This window comes from Pogona vitticeps, chromosome 5 (assembly GCF_051106095.1).
Source record: "Pogona vitticeps strain Pit_001003342236 chromosome 5, PviZW2.1, whole genome shotgun sequence".
In the NCBI taxonomy this organism is placed as follows: domain Eukaryota; kingdom Metazoa; phylum Chordata; class Lepidosauria; order Squamata; family Agamidae; genus Pogona; species Pogona vitticeps.
In genome coordinates, this window is record NC_135787.1 from 52,986,163 (window position 1) to 53,001,953 (window position 15,791).

The 15,791-nt window shown below is 40.5% G+C and overlaps 1 protein-coding gene across 6 annotated transcripts in view; it reads left to right on the forward strand.

Annotated features, from left to right (window-relative positions):
- The window catches only part of PALLD (palladin, cytoskeletal associated protein), a 286,634-nt gene that overhangs the window by 244,280 nt on the left and 26,563 nt on the right, over window positions 1–15,791 (forward strand). For 4 of the 6 annotated variants that reach the window (XM_020805524.3, XM_073001465.2, XM_073001463.2 and 1 more), the window contains 3 exons: window positions 11,160–11,295; window positions 13,239–13,340; window positions 15,400–15,450. In XM_020805524.3, the coding sequence (XP_020661183.3) occupies window positions 11,160–11,295; window positions 13,239–13,340; window positions 15,400–15,450 (289 nt within the window). The remainder of the gene's footprint in view (window positions 1–11,159; window positions 11,296–13,238; window positions 13,341–15,399; window positions 15,451–15,791) is intronic. The other 2 variants (XM_020805526.3, XM_078393861.1) reach the window with 1 other exon arrangement.

Below are 15,791 nucleotides of genomic sequence, written 5' to 3' on the forward strand. Positions count from 1 at the left end.
CCATGACCTTGGTTCATGATTTGGCTCATGCAACCTGTTCTGCTGAAATGAAATGAAGTGCCAAACTTTTTCCCCCTTGGCACTTCATTTTGCTTCAGCAAAACTGATACCTGCCCACCCTCTGCCTATTGCCCCATAGCCTCCCTACCTGGTCTTGCAGCCTCTCCATCTTCTGCCATGTTCAGAGACAGAGGCCTGGCTTCTCTTCCAAGAGCTGGGCCTGCTTTCTCTGCTCATGCGCCTATCCGTTGATCAGGCAGTCAGCTGGGGATTGGGTACCTGTGCACAGGCACTGCCCGGTTTTCCCGGAAGGCTGTGCTGCTACCATTACACCCCCACCAATGTCGCACTGCGGCAGTGCAACAGGAGCAGGGGGGCTCCTCCCCCACTGGACGTGAATGGAAAACCCAACCAGTTTATGGTTCCGTTTTCTTGTTGGGTTGTGGTGGTTCATGGCTAACCACAAAGCGTCACAAGCCACAATTTTTGAGGTTTGTGCCCATCTCTATTATTGGGGATTCTGCTATTGCAGCATAATGCTTAGGAACACTGTTCTACTGAAATAGCTCTCTGGTGCAAAGATTCCTTTTCTGGGCATTGGTCAATACTGGCTGTTACATTTCAAGTGCAAGGAACAGTGCAAGGAAGTGTTTGTTTGTTTGGAACCATGTCAGAGTCTTGAAATTAGTGGGATTCCATTCATACAGCATTTTATTATTATCCTAGTCAGGCTTATCCATACAGGATAAGTGGACAAAGTGCATTCTTGAGCCCCTCTGACTCTCAAGCCTTGAATTTTTGTATTTGTTTTTGCCCCAAATAGCAAATCACACACCTCTGGGGATGAAGCTGATAATTGTTAACTCTTTTCAGATTTCCTGTACCTGCTTTAAATTTGAGCTTCTCAAAACTGGAAGTGATTAGTACAATTGGTCATTGAGAAACAGAACATTTTGGGGCTTCATGGGAGTTTGGTAGGGGCCAAGGGAACTGCAGTTTCCCAGATGGGGCTTATGCAGGCTTCTGATATTGGAGGGGGGCAGGGGGAGGGTTCCTGGATCTCTGTCCACTTTCTACCCTCCCATATACCCTTGTTTGTTAACATCAGCAATTCCCATAGTGTCTTTCTCCTCCTAACATTATTCAGCTGTGGCCAGCTATTTAAAGGTCAAAAGCTCAACAGAGCTGCCCTGCTCCCTATTAGCTGTTTCCAATTGGCACAAAGTTTGGGGAACTAATAGTAAACATGTCCCTCCCTTTAACTTTCAATGGTGAAAGTTAAAGAAAATAAGGAAATAATGGATAGAAATGTCCTATACACAAAGCAGAGGAATGGAATTCTTGATCAACTTAAAGCCAAGGAATATATATTGATTTCCTGAAATTAAACTTTTACAGAGCTCTCAATCAAGGCTCAATAACATTTGTTCCCAAACATGTAGCATGGGAACATGAACAATAAATATCACATAGACATTTCAATTCAAAGGAGATTCATCTTAGTGAATTAGGGGCCCCTATAGGCTGTGGATTTGGCCAGATTGTCTAAACCATAATTGTTCAAGTGAATGTTTTCCAGTTGGATAGCTTTAAGGTGCTCGTTTGCCAGCATATAGCTTTTGTTGTTCCAGATTCTTACGTTGTTTAAGAAGAAAGTCCAACCAAAATCTATCTTTCCAAAGTTTGTTTACTGCATATAAAAAACATTTAGATTTAGCAGCTTGGATACATCGTAACGCCAGTTCAGCATTAAGCAGTTGGCTGAAACACACACACATACATGCTCTCTCCCCCCCCCCCCCAATTCTGATACATTGTTTTGGGCAGTTTTGTCCAGTATTGGGTCTCCAAATATTTTTAGATTTCAGTTCCCAGAAGCTCAAGTGATCATGTTGAGAGCATCTAGGTGCTGTCGAATATCTGTGGACCCATAGTTTGGGAACCAATGTATTAAAATGATTCAAAGTAGTATGCACCAGCAATTAGTGGGATGTGGCAATCCTTCATAAAAATTTTGGTGCTTACTGAGCCACTTCTCAATTTGTAGAGATTTCAAAGGTTCCTCAGAAAGCACACAGAATTGCCAACAAGTTCTTCTAGGCCTATATGGATTGCAGTTTCGGTCCTAACCTACAGTCTGCCAACATACATTTGCTGATAATGATGCGCATGTGTTGCTTTGTTCTAGGGTTACATTTCCGATTTCAACCTAATTGTTTTCTAGAATAAATTGTTTACTTTGGCTGGTGGGAGGAGAAGAAACTAGTTGATATGTTTATGCCATATAGAAATACAGGAAGACTGCAGTTACAGTCTTCTGTGTGTATATCAAAGTGATATACACACATACTGTTTCTGTGTGTATATCAAAGTGAAGAATAGTAGAGCAATGGTTGTTGTGGGTTTTTCGGGCTCTTTGGCCGTGTTCTGAAGGTTGTTCTTCCTAACGTTTCGCCAGTCTCTGTAGCCGGCATCTTCAGAGGACAGCACTCTGTGCTCTGGTGTAGTTGGCTAGGGAGTGCAGTATTTATGGCTGTGAGATAGGCTTTTGTCTTTTACTGTAGATGGGTGATTAGTGTGTCTTGTGGGTGTATTTTTGTGCTAAGGAAAAGAGATTATTTGTCATTGTGGTTGATGGGTGTCATTAGCTGGTCTTTTGTGTGTAGTGATCCCCTGTCCTTGTGTCTGGGTGGAGTTCATTGACCTTTTGCACACTGTATTTTTGAGAGCTGGGAGCCAAGTTTTGTTGAGCTTCACAGTTTCCTCTTTTTTGTTGAAGTTCTGCTGGTGCTTGTGGATTTCAATGGCTTCCCTGTGCAGTCTGACGTAATGATTGCTGGTGTTGTCCAGTATTTCAGTATTTTGAAATAGAATTTCATGTCTAGTTTGTTTTAGGGCATGTTCAGCTACTGCAGATTTTTCTGGTTGTTTTAGTCTGCAGTGCGTCTCATATTCTTTGATTCTGGTGTGGATGCTTCGTTTTGTGGTTCCAATATATACCTGGCCACAACTGCAAGGTATCCGGCATACTCCTGCAGTGGTGAGGGGGTCCCTTCTGTCCTTTGCTGACCGTAACATTTGTTGTATTTTTGTGGTGGGCTTGAATACTGTTTGTAGGTTGTGTTTTTTCAAAGGTTTCCCATGCGGTCCGTGACCCCTTTGATGTATGGCAGAAAAACTATATTTGTGGGTGGCTGTTTTTCTTCTTCAGTTCGGTGTTGTTTTCTTGGTTTGATGGCTCTTGTGATTTCATTTTTGGAGTAGCCATTTGCCTGCAGGACCCAATTCAGATGGTTGAGTTCAGTGCTGAGAAACTGAGCTTCACAGTTCCGATTTGCACGGTCTACCAGTGTTTTGATTATGCCTCTTTTTTGCTATGGGTGGTGGTTGGAGTATTTGTGTAGGTATCGGTCTGTGTGGGTGGGTTTTCTGTAGACCTTGTCCCTCAGTCGGAGGTCAGTTTTGCGTAGGACCATGACATCTAAGAACGGGAGTTGCCCTCTATTTTTTTTCCATGGTGAATTGTATATTTGGGTGGATGCTGTTGAGATGGTTGAGAAATTCTTCCAATTTTTCTTCACCGTGACTCCAAATTGCAAAGGTGTCATCCACATATCGGAACCAGACTGTGGGTACGAGGGGTGCCGAAGCCAGGGCAAGTTTTTCAACATGCTCCATGTAGATGTTTGCTATGACCGGGCTGAGGGGGCTGCCCATGGCCACTCCATCTGTCTGTTCATAGAATTCATTATCCCACTGGAAATAGCTGATTGTTAGGCAGTGTTGGAAGAGGGCCTTGATGTCTTCTGGAAATATCTGCTGGATGACTGTCAGGGTGTCCTTTATTGGTACCTTAGAGAACAGGGATTCTACGTCAAAGCTGATCAGTCTGTCCCCAGGGTTGAGTTTTAGGGTGCTGATCTTGCTTATGAAATGTCCTGAATTTATGATTTAGGATGAGGTTTGTCCAATGTGGGTCTGTAGGAGGGTCGCTAGGTGTTTGGCTAATTCATATGTTGGAGAGCTGATGGCACTTACAATGGGCCTGAGTAGGATTGAGTCCTTGGGATTTGGGGGAGTCCGTATAGTCTTGGTAGGAGAGCTTCTGTCTTGCAGATTTGTTGAAGGGCGTTGGGGTGCAGGGAGGAACTCCTGATCAGCATGTTCGTTTGTTTTGTGATTTTGTTGCTTGGGTCCCGTTTCAGTTTTCTGTAGGTGATGGGGTCTAGAAGTTCTCTGATTTTGTCCTTGTATTCTTCTGTTTCCATTATTACTGTGGCGTTGCCTTTGTCTGCTGGCAGGATGATTATGTCCGGGTTTGAGTTCAGGGACTTGATGGCATTTCTCTCCTTTCTTGTTATGTTGCTTTTGGGGGGTTTTGCTTTCCGTAGGATCCTAGTCACTTCCCCTCTTATTTCCTCTGCTTTTTCTTCTGGAAGATTGTATAATGCTGATTCCACATTGGCAATGATGTCTTCCACAGGAATTTTGTTGGGTGTTACTGCAAAATTTCCTCCTTTGCTTAAGACTGAGGTTTCTTCTGGGGAGAGTTGGCGTCCCGATAGGTTGATGATGATGCGCGTGGTGTCTAGTGTAGGTTTCTGTTGGCTTGTTTGGCATTTGTTGAATTTCTGTTTTTGTCTGGCCGTGTGGTTCATCATTTCTTTTTCCATCTTTTTGTAAGAGAGGGTATCAGTCTTGTCCCAATATTGACTTCTCATTTTTTTGGCTGATAGTGATGTGTAGGCCTAGTAGTTCTTTGTCTGTGGAGTCCAGTTTTTTGCGGGTTGTGTGGATTCTTTCCCATAAGAGGGCATGTTCCAGGCGGTCGTAGATGCTGCTGGCCTGTGGGGAAATGATGGTCCTTTTTGTCCTAAGGAAGGCTGGTATGGTTTTTGTGTCTCTGCAGCGTAGTAGAAACGTTAAGGAACATAGTAGGTGTGCTCTTTTGCTTTTGAGTGTTTCCAGTCTCCGGGTCTGTCTAGTAGAGCAGTTTGTTCTAATATATAAGCATAGAGTTCAGGAAAGAGGCTTTTTTGTGTGTGTTTCTTCGTTTTGGGCTATTCTTTCAAAAAGAGCCCCTCTCTCCAAGTTAGCTTGCACCCTGTCCATGCAGGCTGAGTGATTCTGGGCATGATGATCCCAAAAATAATTTTTTTTGAAGCTCTGCATTAGTGCTTGTAGTTCTGTCATTACCTATGATATAAATTAGAAGAGGCTTTCAGAGATACTCCATGCTTTTTTTGAAGTTGCATTGTAGAGCAAAATGCATTCTCAAGATAGAATTTGGCTAGCATTTATACTTTTATTACAAATTTTATTCTTTTCAGCCACCAGACATCTAGGGGATCTGTTATTTGGACATCTTCGTATCATTAAAATCAGAGCAAAAACCATGTGGCAGAAACCAAAGGCAATTACACTGGCTTCCTTTTTACTCACGAAAGCCCAGCTTTCACTCATCTTTAAAGGGAAACCCAAAGTCTCGTTTTATTTACATTCATGGAATTGCATGGGTGCGCCTCAAAGCACAGCTTGGCTCGAAGGGAGATACTGCAAATATACAGTTCCTAACCACTAGAAAGAGAGCGTAGAATTAGTCATCTGTCCAGGGTCAGACTGAAATTCCTTTCAAAGTTAGGGAGAAAGTTTTTCCAGCTTACGAGTAGGGTCCGCTTGAGAGAAGACTTAAACAGGATTTATTTAGGATTGGCTGTGCATGCTGTTTGATACCATTAACCCTAGACATTTGGAAGTAAGTTCCACAGTGTACCAAACTGCTAATGATAATGGCCTTGAAAGCAGGCACTGAGTTTAATGAAAGTCTTTGAAACTTAACCAGAAAGCATTGCTTAGGAATGAATATTGTTTACACATTCCAAAAGTACATATTTTTTCTTTATTACTGATGTTAAATTTAATTGCTTTTTGTCTGTTCTTCAAAGCAGTGACTCAAATCAGAAAGATCTATGGGAATTTGGAGGATTAAAGAATGTGCTAGGGACAAACAGTGTCACATCCAGCTCCTTCATCCACCCACCCCACTTTATCTGAATAGGAGCAGCTGGTTGTCTCAGTAAAAATAAGGTTTTGCTTCAGCTGCCAAGTGTCCAAGTTGCCAAGTGATATTGGTTTTTCAGGGATGCTTGTGAACCATATCAAAAGATAGCTCTATATTGTAGAACTGTTGGTGCTGAGTTCCTCATGAGAAAGGACATGATATAGAAAATGCCTCTTTATAAATGAGTACCCACACTGGAAGTTACAAGCAGTGGCTATAGCCTTCTATGACCAAATCCTTTTTCAGCGTCATGTCATTGTAATCATTCTGCGGATATTGGATTTCAGCCAGCAGAGGCACTGCAAAAGGAGGTGTGACCTAGTCTGAATCTCTGTGCTTTTGTATGTTGGAACATTTTGCCTCCAGCAATGAGCTCTGGGTCTTACAGCTTTCTTTTGGTCCTGATCTGCAGGAAACCAAGAAGATACTCCTCCCTCAATAGCTGCAGATTTTGTAGATCATGCATAACTCAGATATTGAATCTAACCATGGATAACTCTACGTACAATAACTGGTACAGTGGTGCCACGCTTAGCAATGTTAATTTGTTCCGAAAAAATCACTGCTAAGCAATTTCATCGCTAAGCGAAACGCGATTTCCCATTGAAATGCATTGAAAACCAGATAATCCGTTCCAATAGCAACGAATTGCCGTCCTTAAGCAAAAATCGCCATAGGAAACATCGCTAAGCAAAACGCGGTTCCCCAATTGAAATGCATTGAAACCTATTCAATGCATCTCAATGGGGGGGAAAATACAACAACAAATTAAAAAAGAGTCAGAACAAAGTCAAATTTGGTTAACAAAGGGTTTATTAAGTGCACTTTATGATTTCAAACATTTTAAACAGTAAACTTTAACTTTATAAATAACAGAAAAACATTTAAAAAACTGCAAACATGAGGCTGTTTAAACCATTGCTAAGCAAAACAGGGGACCCAAAATTTAATCGCTATGCGAAGCATGGTCCCAACCATCGCTAAGCGAAACTCGCCCATAGGGACCATCACTAAACGAAGTGCAAAAACGCTCCGAAAAAGTCATCGCTAAGCGATTTCGTCGCTAAACGGAGTGCCCGTTAAGTGAGGCACCACTGTATATATGTAGTACCAAGCTGGCTGGATAGCTTAATGGTTTAGGTATCTGGCTGCAGAGTTGGATACCTCACTCTGCCTCCTGGGAGTAGAGCCAGCCTATATGGCCTTGGGCAAGCTGCACAGTCCCAGCATGCCCCTAGAAGAAGGGAATGGTAAACTACTTGAGTATATGCTATCTGGAAAACTCTCAAAAGGGTTGTCATAAGTCAGAATTGACTTGACAGCATGTTGTTGTTGTTGTTGTTGTTGTTGTTGTTGATGATGATGATGATGATGATGATGATGATGATGATGATGATGATGATAATAATAATAATAATAATAATAATAATAATAATAATAATAATAATAATAATAATAATAATAATAATAATAATAATAATAATAATAATAATAATAATAATAATAATAATAATGTGTAATACAGAGCTTAGGAAATAATACTGTTTGTACTGCAACTCCCAAAGTTCCATAGTTAGCATGACAGTTTCCAAACTCTGATATAATTTCGTTTTTCATTTGCAGAATCTTCTCTGCAATCTTCCTAAACTCTTATTTTTTGCCTGACATTTTACTCTGTGTTTAACATAATTTACCCAACATTATGAAGGACAGAAGCAAGCTTTTCTTCAGATATCCCAAAACCTCTTTATAATCCAGATGGGCTGTGTAGTATTCCTGAGGCACTGTTGAATAGAAATATGACATCAGGGGAACAGAAGCACTGTTAAGGCCAGTTCAGTAGCCAGAGTGAGTGACCTCTTCTATCTTGATAAGTGATTACATCTGGAAGAGGTTATTTTCCATATGCTTTTTATCTGCTTCTATCTCCAAGTTATTGATGTAGCTGCAAAAAAAATGTTTTTTTCTTCTTCTTTCAAGTGACAAGGGCATTAGGGAGAAGGAAGGGCACAATTTATTTAATCAGAATCCTTTAGTAGGACAGAAGCCAGCATATTTTCTGCTTTTGGCTTATCAGCCTGGCTAGAGGCCTGTGCATATAGTTATGAAGAATCCCCTTGTGCCATGTTTGGAAAGAGCCTCCTGGTTGTTTGAAGTTAATATAAGTTTATTTTTTAATGGGCTTATTTATTAGTTTTGATAAGTTTTGGATTACATCCACCAGGCGCCATGAAGCTTTGCAGTTTCCAACATCTCTGTGATTTCTGTTGAGATGCGACTAAAATATGCAGCAGTAAATTTGGTGGGTTGTTCAAAGGGTGGAAATCTGATTTCTTTGCTTATAAAATATTTTAAAACACTAAATTACCTTTTTTTCCTTTTTGTTGTTGATAAAAAAGTACGGGAAGAATTTGTGAAGTTAATTTAGATACACAGGCTGAAATCCAACATTGTAGATTCAGAGGTTTTGACCCTCTTCAAAAACCCTGTTCCTGTAGGGAGGCCGGTCCTGTGAAGCAGGTTTTTAGGGAATGTGAGGACTTCAGGACAGAGAGAAAATTGCACAACTCCTACTCATGCATCCACAATGGCTGTATTGGATACCATTTAGAATAAGAAAAAGAGCTGTACTATGTAATGAAGGCCCATCTTGATCTGCATGCTGTGTCCTGCCATGACCAAAAATACACCCTTGGAAGGTCCATGAGCAAGCAAATATACTATCTTCCATTTATTTTGCTGTCAGGGACTGTCAGCGTCAATAGCCCTGTTCTCCACAAACTTGTCTAATCTATCTTGATTGTAATGTTTTGAACTCCAAATGTACGTACATTAAATAAAGCAAAATAATTGTATCTTTAACAAGAAAGACGTAACATATAAAAAATCCTAACCAAAAAATGTACAAGTTATCAAAGCACAATTATAAATATTATGTCACTGCCTCTCTCCTTTTCCCAGGAAAATATTTTAAAGAATAATACTGTACATCATTCTGTTACCTTCAGTTACAGCAGGTGGTTACCCAGTGGGACATAGTCACAGTTGTATAACAAATCAGCAAAAGGAAAGTTGCATCAGCAATTAAAATTAGTGTCATTCTATGGCTATTCTTATGGGGTATCAGATAATTACAAACTAAAATCTTACAATTCAATTTTAAATGTGGACTTGACAAATCTAATATAATATCTTGTGTATTTTCCACATTTTGTCAGTTGTAATAAATGCAATGAACACTTTAAAACTCAATGCAGAAAAAAGAATTGACATGCCAGTTTTTACATGAAACTAAACTGTGGTTAGCACTATCTACTTGCAATGAGTTGAAACTTTGCAAAAGACTCTTAATACATTCTTTTGGTGTATTACAGTAAGTGCTGCTGACACTAAATCTACATGGATTTTGAAATCAGTATTAGAAATGGGCATATTCATATTCGTAAATGTATAAAACAACATTTTTCCTAAAATAATTAGAGGAAAAATTGAGTGTCGTTTTATACATGGAAGGAAGCAGTTCTGCACGTGCTTGGGTGCCTCTTGCTGCCATCGCTGCTGCCCAATTGCCTCTTCCAGAGCTCACGGCTTGTCCCCTCTGGGGGCCCCGAAGCAGCAGCAGCAGCAGTAGGCAGAGGCGAAGGAGCCATCACATGCACTTGGGCGCCTCTTGCTCCTGCCTTCCCCACCTGCTCGATCAGCACCTCCACTGGGACTGACAGGCTCAGCTCACATCTCCGCCTTGTCCCCTCCAGTGGTGGAGGCAGGAGGAGGCAGAGGCAGAGGCAAACAAGCACTCACGCGCACTCGGGAGCCTCTTCCTGCCACCGCCACCAGATCACCTCCTCCCACGGTCTCCTTAGGGCAGGGAACAGGCAGCGACGTGAGCTGGAGGTGAGCCCCAGCAGTCACACTGGAGGAGGTAATTGGGTGGGCAGCAGAGAGAGCAGCAGCAGGAAATGGAGGTGGAGGAGCAATTTTGCCTAATTGCTCCTCCGCCTCCATCAGGTCAAAATTAGGGGGTCATTTTATACATTGGGGGTTGTATACACAGTAAAATATGGTATCCCTGTCTCATCTGGACCTAATGAGGGTCTGGCCCCCAGGACGGGACCATCCACTCATACGTCCCAGCACCGCAAATGTCCCACTCTGCTCACCAATCGCACCCAGAGCTCCACTGTCTTCCTGCTCGGCTGGCCACTCCAGGCAGAAGGACGAGTACAAATATCCCCATCTCTAAGCAGAATTACTATTTTAATGGATATGAAGGCTTTCTCTGGATCAGTGGTAGAAATCCTGCTGCTTAACATAGTAAATCACAGCTAGAATAGGCCCATTAATAGAACCTGCAGAAGAGTTGTCTTACTGAATCCCCAGATTTCAAGATTTCAGCCAGTGAGTATGAAAGTGAGCAGCAGGATTTATTAATGATAAATTGACTGTTTTAATATAGGGTATTATTAGAATATTGGGTATTTTTGATGGTTTTAATGTTCTTCTAAAGTTTTAATATTGTTGTACGCCACTCAGAGCCCATTGGTAATGGTGCGGCTAAAAAAATTTTGTAAATAAATAAATTAGTAGGAATGCATTTATTTTTATAAATCATCCCCTTGCACCATATCTTCTTTCTGTTGTTCAAGCTTTATGTTATTAATGTAACCAGAGTGGCACCATCCACACAAAAGAGGAGAGGTACCATGTAGCTTGGAGAAACCCCTAGTTATGCAAAAGTAAAAACAATATGGGGGCATTGTCCTCTAGAAAAAGAAGAAAGAGGAAGAAATAGCTGGTACCCAGGACAGCAGCATTCTCCTGTCTTGCTTCTTATCAATAAATCATCTTGTTAATGAAATTTGTTTCTGTCTGAGTTATGCTCCATCTGAGTTAGTATTCAATATTACCTTATGTGGTAGGGGTTTATATACATTAATTACCCACTATGCAATACTTCGAGGAATACTACTTAATATTACTTAATAGTGATACAAATTACATGTTAAGACTGGCATTAAAAGGCTGCCTTCTCTAAATGACTACTCATTCTATGGGTAGCATGCCCAGTGTGTGTAAACAATCTGTGATTTCTTTGTAGGGGATTTCCAAAGAAAACAGGCAGAACTGCCAGGATTGCATCTGACGAAGAAATTCAGGGCACAAAAGATGCTGTCATCCAGGACCTGGAAAGAAAGCTTCGTTTCAAGGAAGATCTGTTGAACAATGGCCAACCAGTATGTAATTGCAAGATACAAGGAGTGCATCAGCCGTGATACTTGAGAGCAGTGCTCTGTTTTCTTGTTCTGTAGGTTTGGAAAGAAACCACAGTCCTTAAATTCACACTGAACACAATGCAATATAGAACTGAAATCCTTCTGGCTGGAGTCCAGTTGGCAATGTATGCTTGTACAAGCGAAATTGTGTAAGTCATGGCAGCTAATTGTCCCCAGTTAATGTGGAGATGGTTGCATTCCTGGGCATGCGTCTGATTACATGTGTGTCCAGAAACACATCCAGCATTTTATTAGCATCAATGAGCTCCTTTGTCTTATATGAGACCATTTATCCAAACATAAATTATTGATTAGATTCCAGCTGTGAGGCTGCCAGTTGTATATCACATTGTGTTCAAATCTGTCTGAAATATGAAGGAAAAACACTTCCGCCTCAAGATACACTTGGTCCCATAGATTCTTCTCTTTAAGCCAGTTCACATACACATCTGCAGTCCTCTTACTTTAACTGAGGGACCCTCTGAAATGGCTTTAAATGGGACACAGAGAGACAGGGGCAGCACAACACACTGTGCTGCCTGAGGCAAAGGATGGGAAAGCTTCCTCCTCCATGCCATGCAGAGAAACCAGCTTGGCTTGCTGTTGAATCTCAGGGTACTCCACCACACCTGATGGAGATAGGCTAGTTCACAGCATGTGTAGATGACACTGTTTGCTTCTCTTTGAACAACTGCAGAAGAGGTTCAAAAGGAGTGGCTGCATTTGTCTTCCTCTGCCTTGTGGAAAGGCTGGGCTTGCTGAGGGCTGTTGAGGTTGGGAATTGCAGTTACCCTCTGGGCAAGTGAATTTTCATCTTCGTTATGGAACAAGATGCCTTCCAGTCACAGTTGATAACTCATAGTAATGAGGCTTTTGTCCCTTTGTCTTGTTAGGAGCATTGCTCATATCTAATGTGCAGAAAGATGCACAACCTATTCCTAATTCTCTCTGGCTGAGATAAAAGGCCAAGGGCTACGTAAGCTTAAATGAAGATCAGCATCTTGCATTCATTTTTAATTGTCCTCGTATTCCTGAGTGGCTTTGTGATCATGTTCAACTCTAAGATTAAGAGAGAGGAAGAAAAACCAACAGAGCTTGGAAGTAAAATGTTACAAGTAATAATTCATCCACAACACTTTACTGTATAAGGGGTGGTAACAAGGGGCATAATGGTGTTCCTTTTGAGAATTAATGGCTAGTAGCAGTGCCATTATTTATTGTATCATCACATAGCATGTACCAGGTACTTCAAGAACAATCCTTTTGGGATAAGGTAGGGGATGGTTGGCCATATTTCTGTTTTTGATAAGTGTTATTTTAATAAATAATTAAATACTCAAAAGATTAGTCGTGCTGGTAACATTGATATTGCATTACTCTTAAATTAAGTAACACATACATGCTGCTTTAAAATGAAGTAATGCTTAATAAATTGCTATTTGTTTGTTTATATTTATATTTTTGAGGAAGTGGGCTTGTCCTCGAAAGCTTACATTAAAATATAGCAATTGGTCTTTAAGGTGCCACAGTATTTTTGTCTTTTTTAATTCTTTGTTTTTGTTTTGTTTTGGTCTGATATCTAAAAAAATAACATTCCAAATTCTGAATTCGATATTGGGATGAACTCAGGCCAGCATTTCATGCAGAAATACAGGGAGTAGTTGCTCTTCCTCACTCTAAATGTATGTTTGCTTCAAGGATTTGAGGGTGATATTTGCTTTACAGTACTTGCTCTCTCCGTTATTATTTTTAAAGTAGCAAATTACTGGGGAAAATTTGCCCAACAGCTATTTTGTTACCTTTCATGTTGAATTTGGCCATTGAAAGCTCAATGTTCTTTGGTGTGTTATCTATTTTTTGCATCAGTAAATCATGTGAATGTCTGTTTCTTCCTTTTTATTTAGAAGTTAACATATGAGGAGAAGATGGCACGTCGACTTCTAGGTGCTGACAGTGCTGCGACCGTCTTTAATATTCAAGAACCAGAAGAAGAATTGACTGGACAGGTGTGCTGCTGCTTTGCTTTCCACTTGCACAATAAAATAGCCATTTCCTTTCCCTGGGTGTTTTCCTCACCCACCTTTTGGTTGGTTTGTTTTTAAGAGCTGAGAAAGACACTAATTTTTAAATACAGAAAAGCAAAAAATCATGCCTGACTGGATTTCTGGCTCAGAATTGGCTCCTGCTGAAGGAGAGGTGCTTTTTGCTTTTCTTCCCAACCCTTGGATTCTTGGGTGGAGCCAAAGGGAAATAAGAAGGCCTGCCTCAGCTGAGTGTGATAATAGCATTGTGCCACTTTTTAAAATATATTATCAGATATTAATGTCTTTCTGTCTGTCCATCCATCTATCTGAATTGGCCCGAGACCTTTTGCTGCCTGAGATAGAGTAGCAACTAGTGCCCATACCCTTCTGCCACGTCAACATACATAGTTGCACTTGCACTAATGAGGTGGTATAAAAGCCAAACAGAGAGAGAGAGAGAGAGAGAACCAAATTAAATTGGTATACAAGACACACACTCCCCCAAACAACTCTTTGCATCCTCGTAATATCAGATAGAAAAACAAATTGATTTGCTTCCACAGAATCACCTCATGCTATCTAATAATTGGGCCAGCTCTCTGGCCTTTTATCTATATATTTTTTATGCAAAACTTTACAAACTAATAGGACATAGCTGAATATGGAAGACATAGAAGTACAGGTATTTGGTTTTCTGTGGGCAGCTTTCCTTCCCCACTCATAAGTCTTTTGAGCTGCTCATCATTACTTGGAACACCTGTGTTTGAGTGCAGGTGAGAAGAGGTATTGAAATGGAAGCTGCAAATCACATTACTCTTCGACCAGATGTAATGGCCAGATGCTTAGGAATGTGCTCAGTATTGACTGTACTGGTACAAAGTCCTAGAGTATGAAAATTTACCCCATCTTTCATTCTGGGGCTTCCCTGTCATGGCTTCTCTGCCCAGGAAGGAATAGTTTATATAATTCCATGGTTTAAAGATGACAATAGTGCAATGACATGGGTGGGGGCATAATCAGCTTTAAAAACTGGGGTGTTGTTGGCTCTCATGAGATTTCTTTATTTTAATTCCTATAAGCCCCACCATCATACATGGTGGTGAAAGGTGATTAAAGTTATAATTCATGGCATCTTCACAGCCAAAGTTTTCCTACCTTATTTTGACACAAGTGCTAACAGAAATCCACCAGATCTTTCCCCCAGGAGGCAGCTGTGTTTTTGCTGTCCAAAGCAGCAAAAACACCAAAGGGTCCATTGGCCCATTTGACAAAAAGTTTTATTTGACCTAGGTTTTTATGGATTACAGACACTTCTTCATATGGAGAAGAAGTGGATTGTGGTCCACAAAAGCTTATGCCAAATAAAATTATTCTTTAAGGTGTCACAAGAGTCTTGGTTCTTTCAAAATTCCAAGGAAATTCTGAGCCTGGGATAGGAAATATAAAGATAACCGTAACAGGAAACATGGATATAGGCTCTTCAGTTAAATTAGCTAACAGGAGGTTTTCTGTAGAGTTCAGACTGTATGTACTATTGGAGAGCTGTTAGAGTTGGACCAGTTATAATTACTTAGATAGACAGGTGCATTATTGCTCTCAAACGTTAATGTGGAAAAATTAGTATCAGAATTTAACCCATGCAAGAGAAGAGAGTTATATGGATGATTTAACAAAGTGATGCATAATTATTAAAAGTAACTTGAATGTAGAATTCAGTGTGTTATTTTCCAAAGAGTAAGATGAAAAGCAATCTTTATATCTTCTTCCAGTCTAGTTCATTCTCTTTTACTGATCCTTTACAATGTCAGGATTAAGTCTTTGTATCCTGAGATCCTTTGCTTTTTCTATGGGTAATTCAGGTCCAGAAGTAACACAAGGATTTTTTTTACACCAAGAAAGCCATTTCTGTTTTCTATTACGATCATTATTCAGCAGTCATCTGCATATGTTGCAAATTCTGACAAAAAGCATGCTCTAAGATGAGCAGAGAACTCCTATGCCACTTACTTCCAGTGTCCCATCTTCTTCTGTACCTTTACAGGGAACTGGCTCTGTTGATGCCTCTGTAGTGACTCCTGAGGATGTTCAAAAGGTTTTATTTTTCTTCTTCTTCCCTGGTTTGCAATCCCTTGACTCCTTGTCTGTCTGTTGTTGTTGTTTTTCTCATTTTCAAAGTTTATTTCCAGAAATTAACCACTGACCTTTTCTTTCGATGTTGTGCACAATTCTTTAACATTTGTAATGTTTCGAAAGCTTTGCGGAGGTGTTCCTATGGATAGAGAATTTCTCCCATAGAGAAGACTTGTTTGCTGTGTGAAGTCAAAGATGTGAAGCTAAATTATTTGTTTGATTCGGACCGTCCCCTACATCAGATGAAGCCCCTTAAATGCACTTAAATTATGAACCACAGCACAGCTCTTTACTTCAATAGAG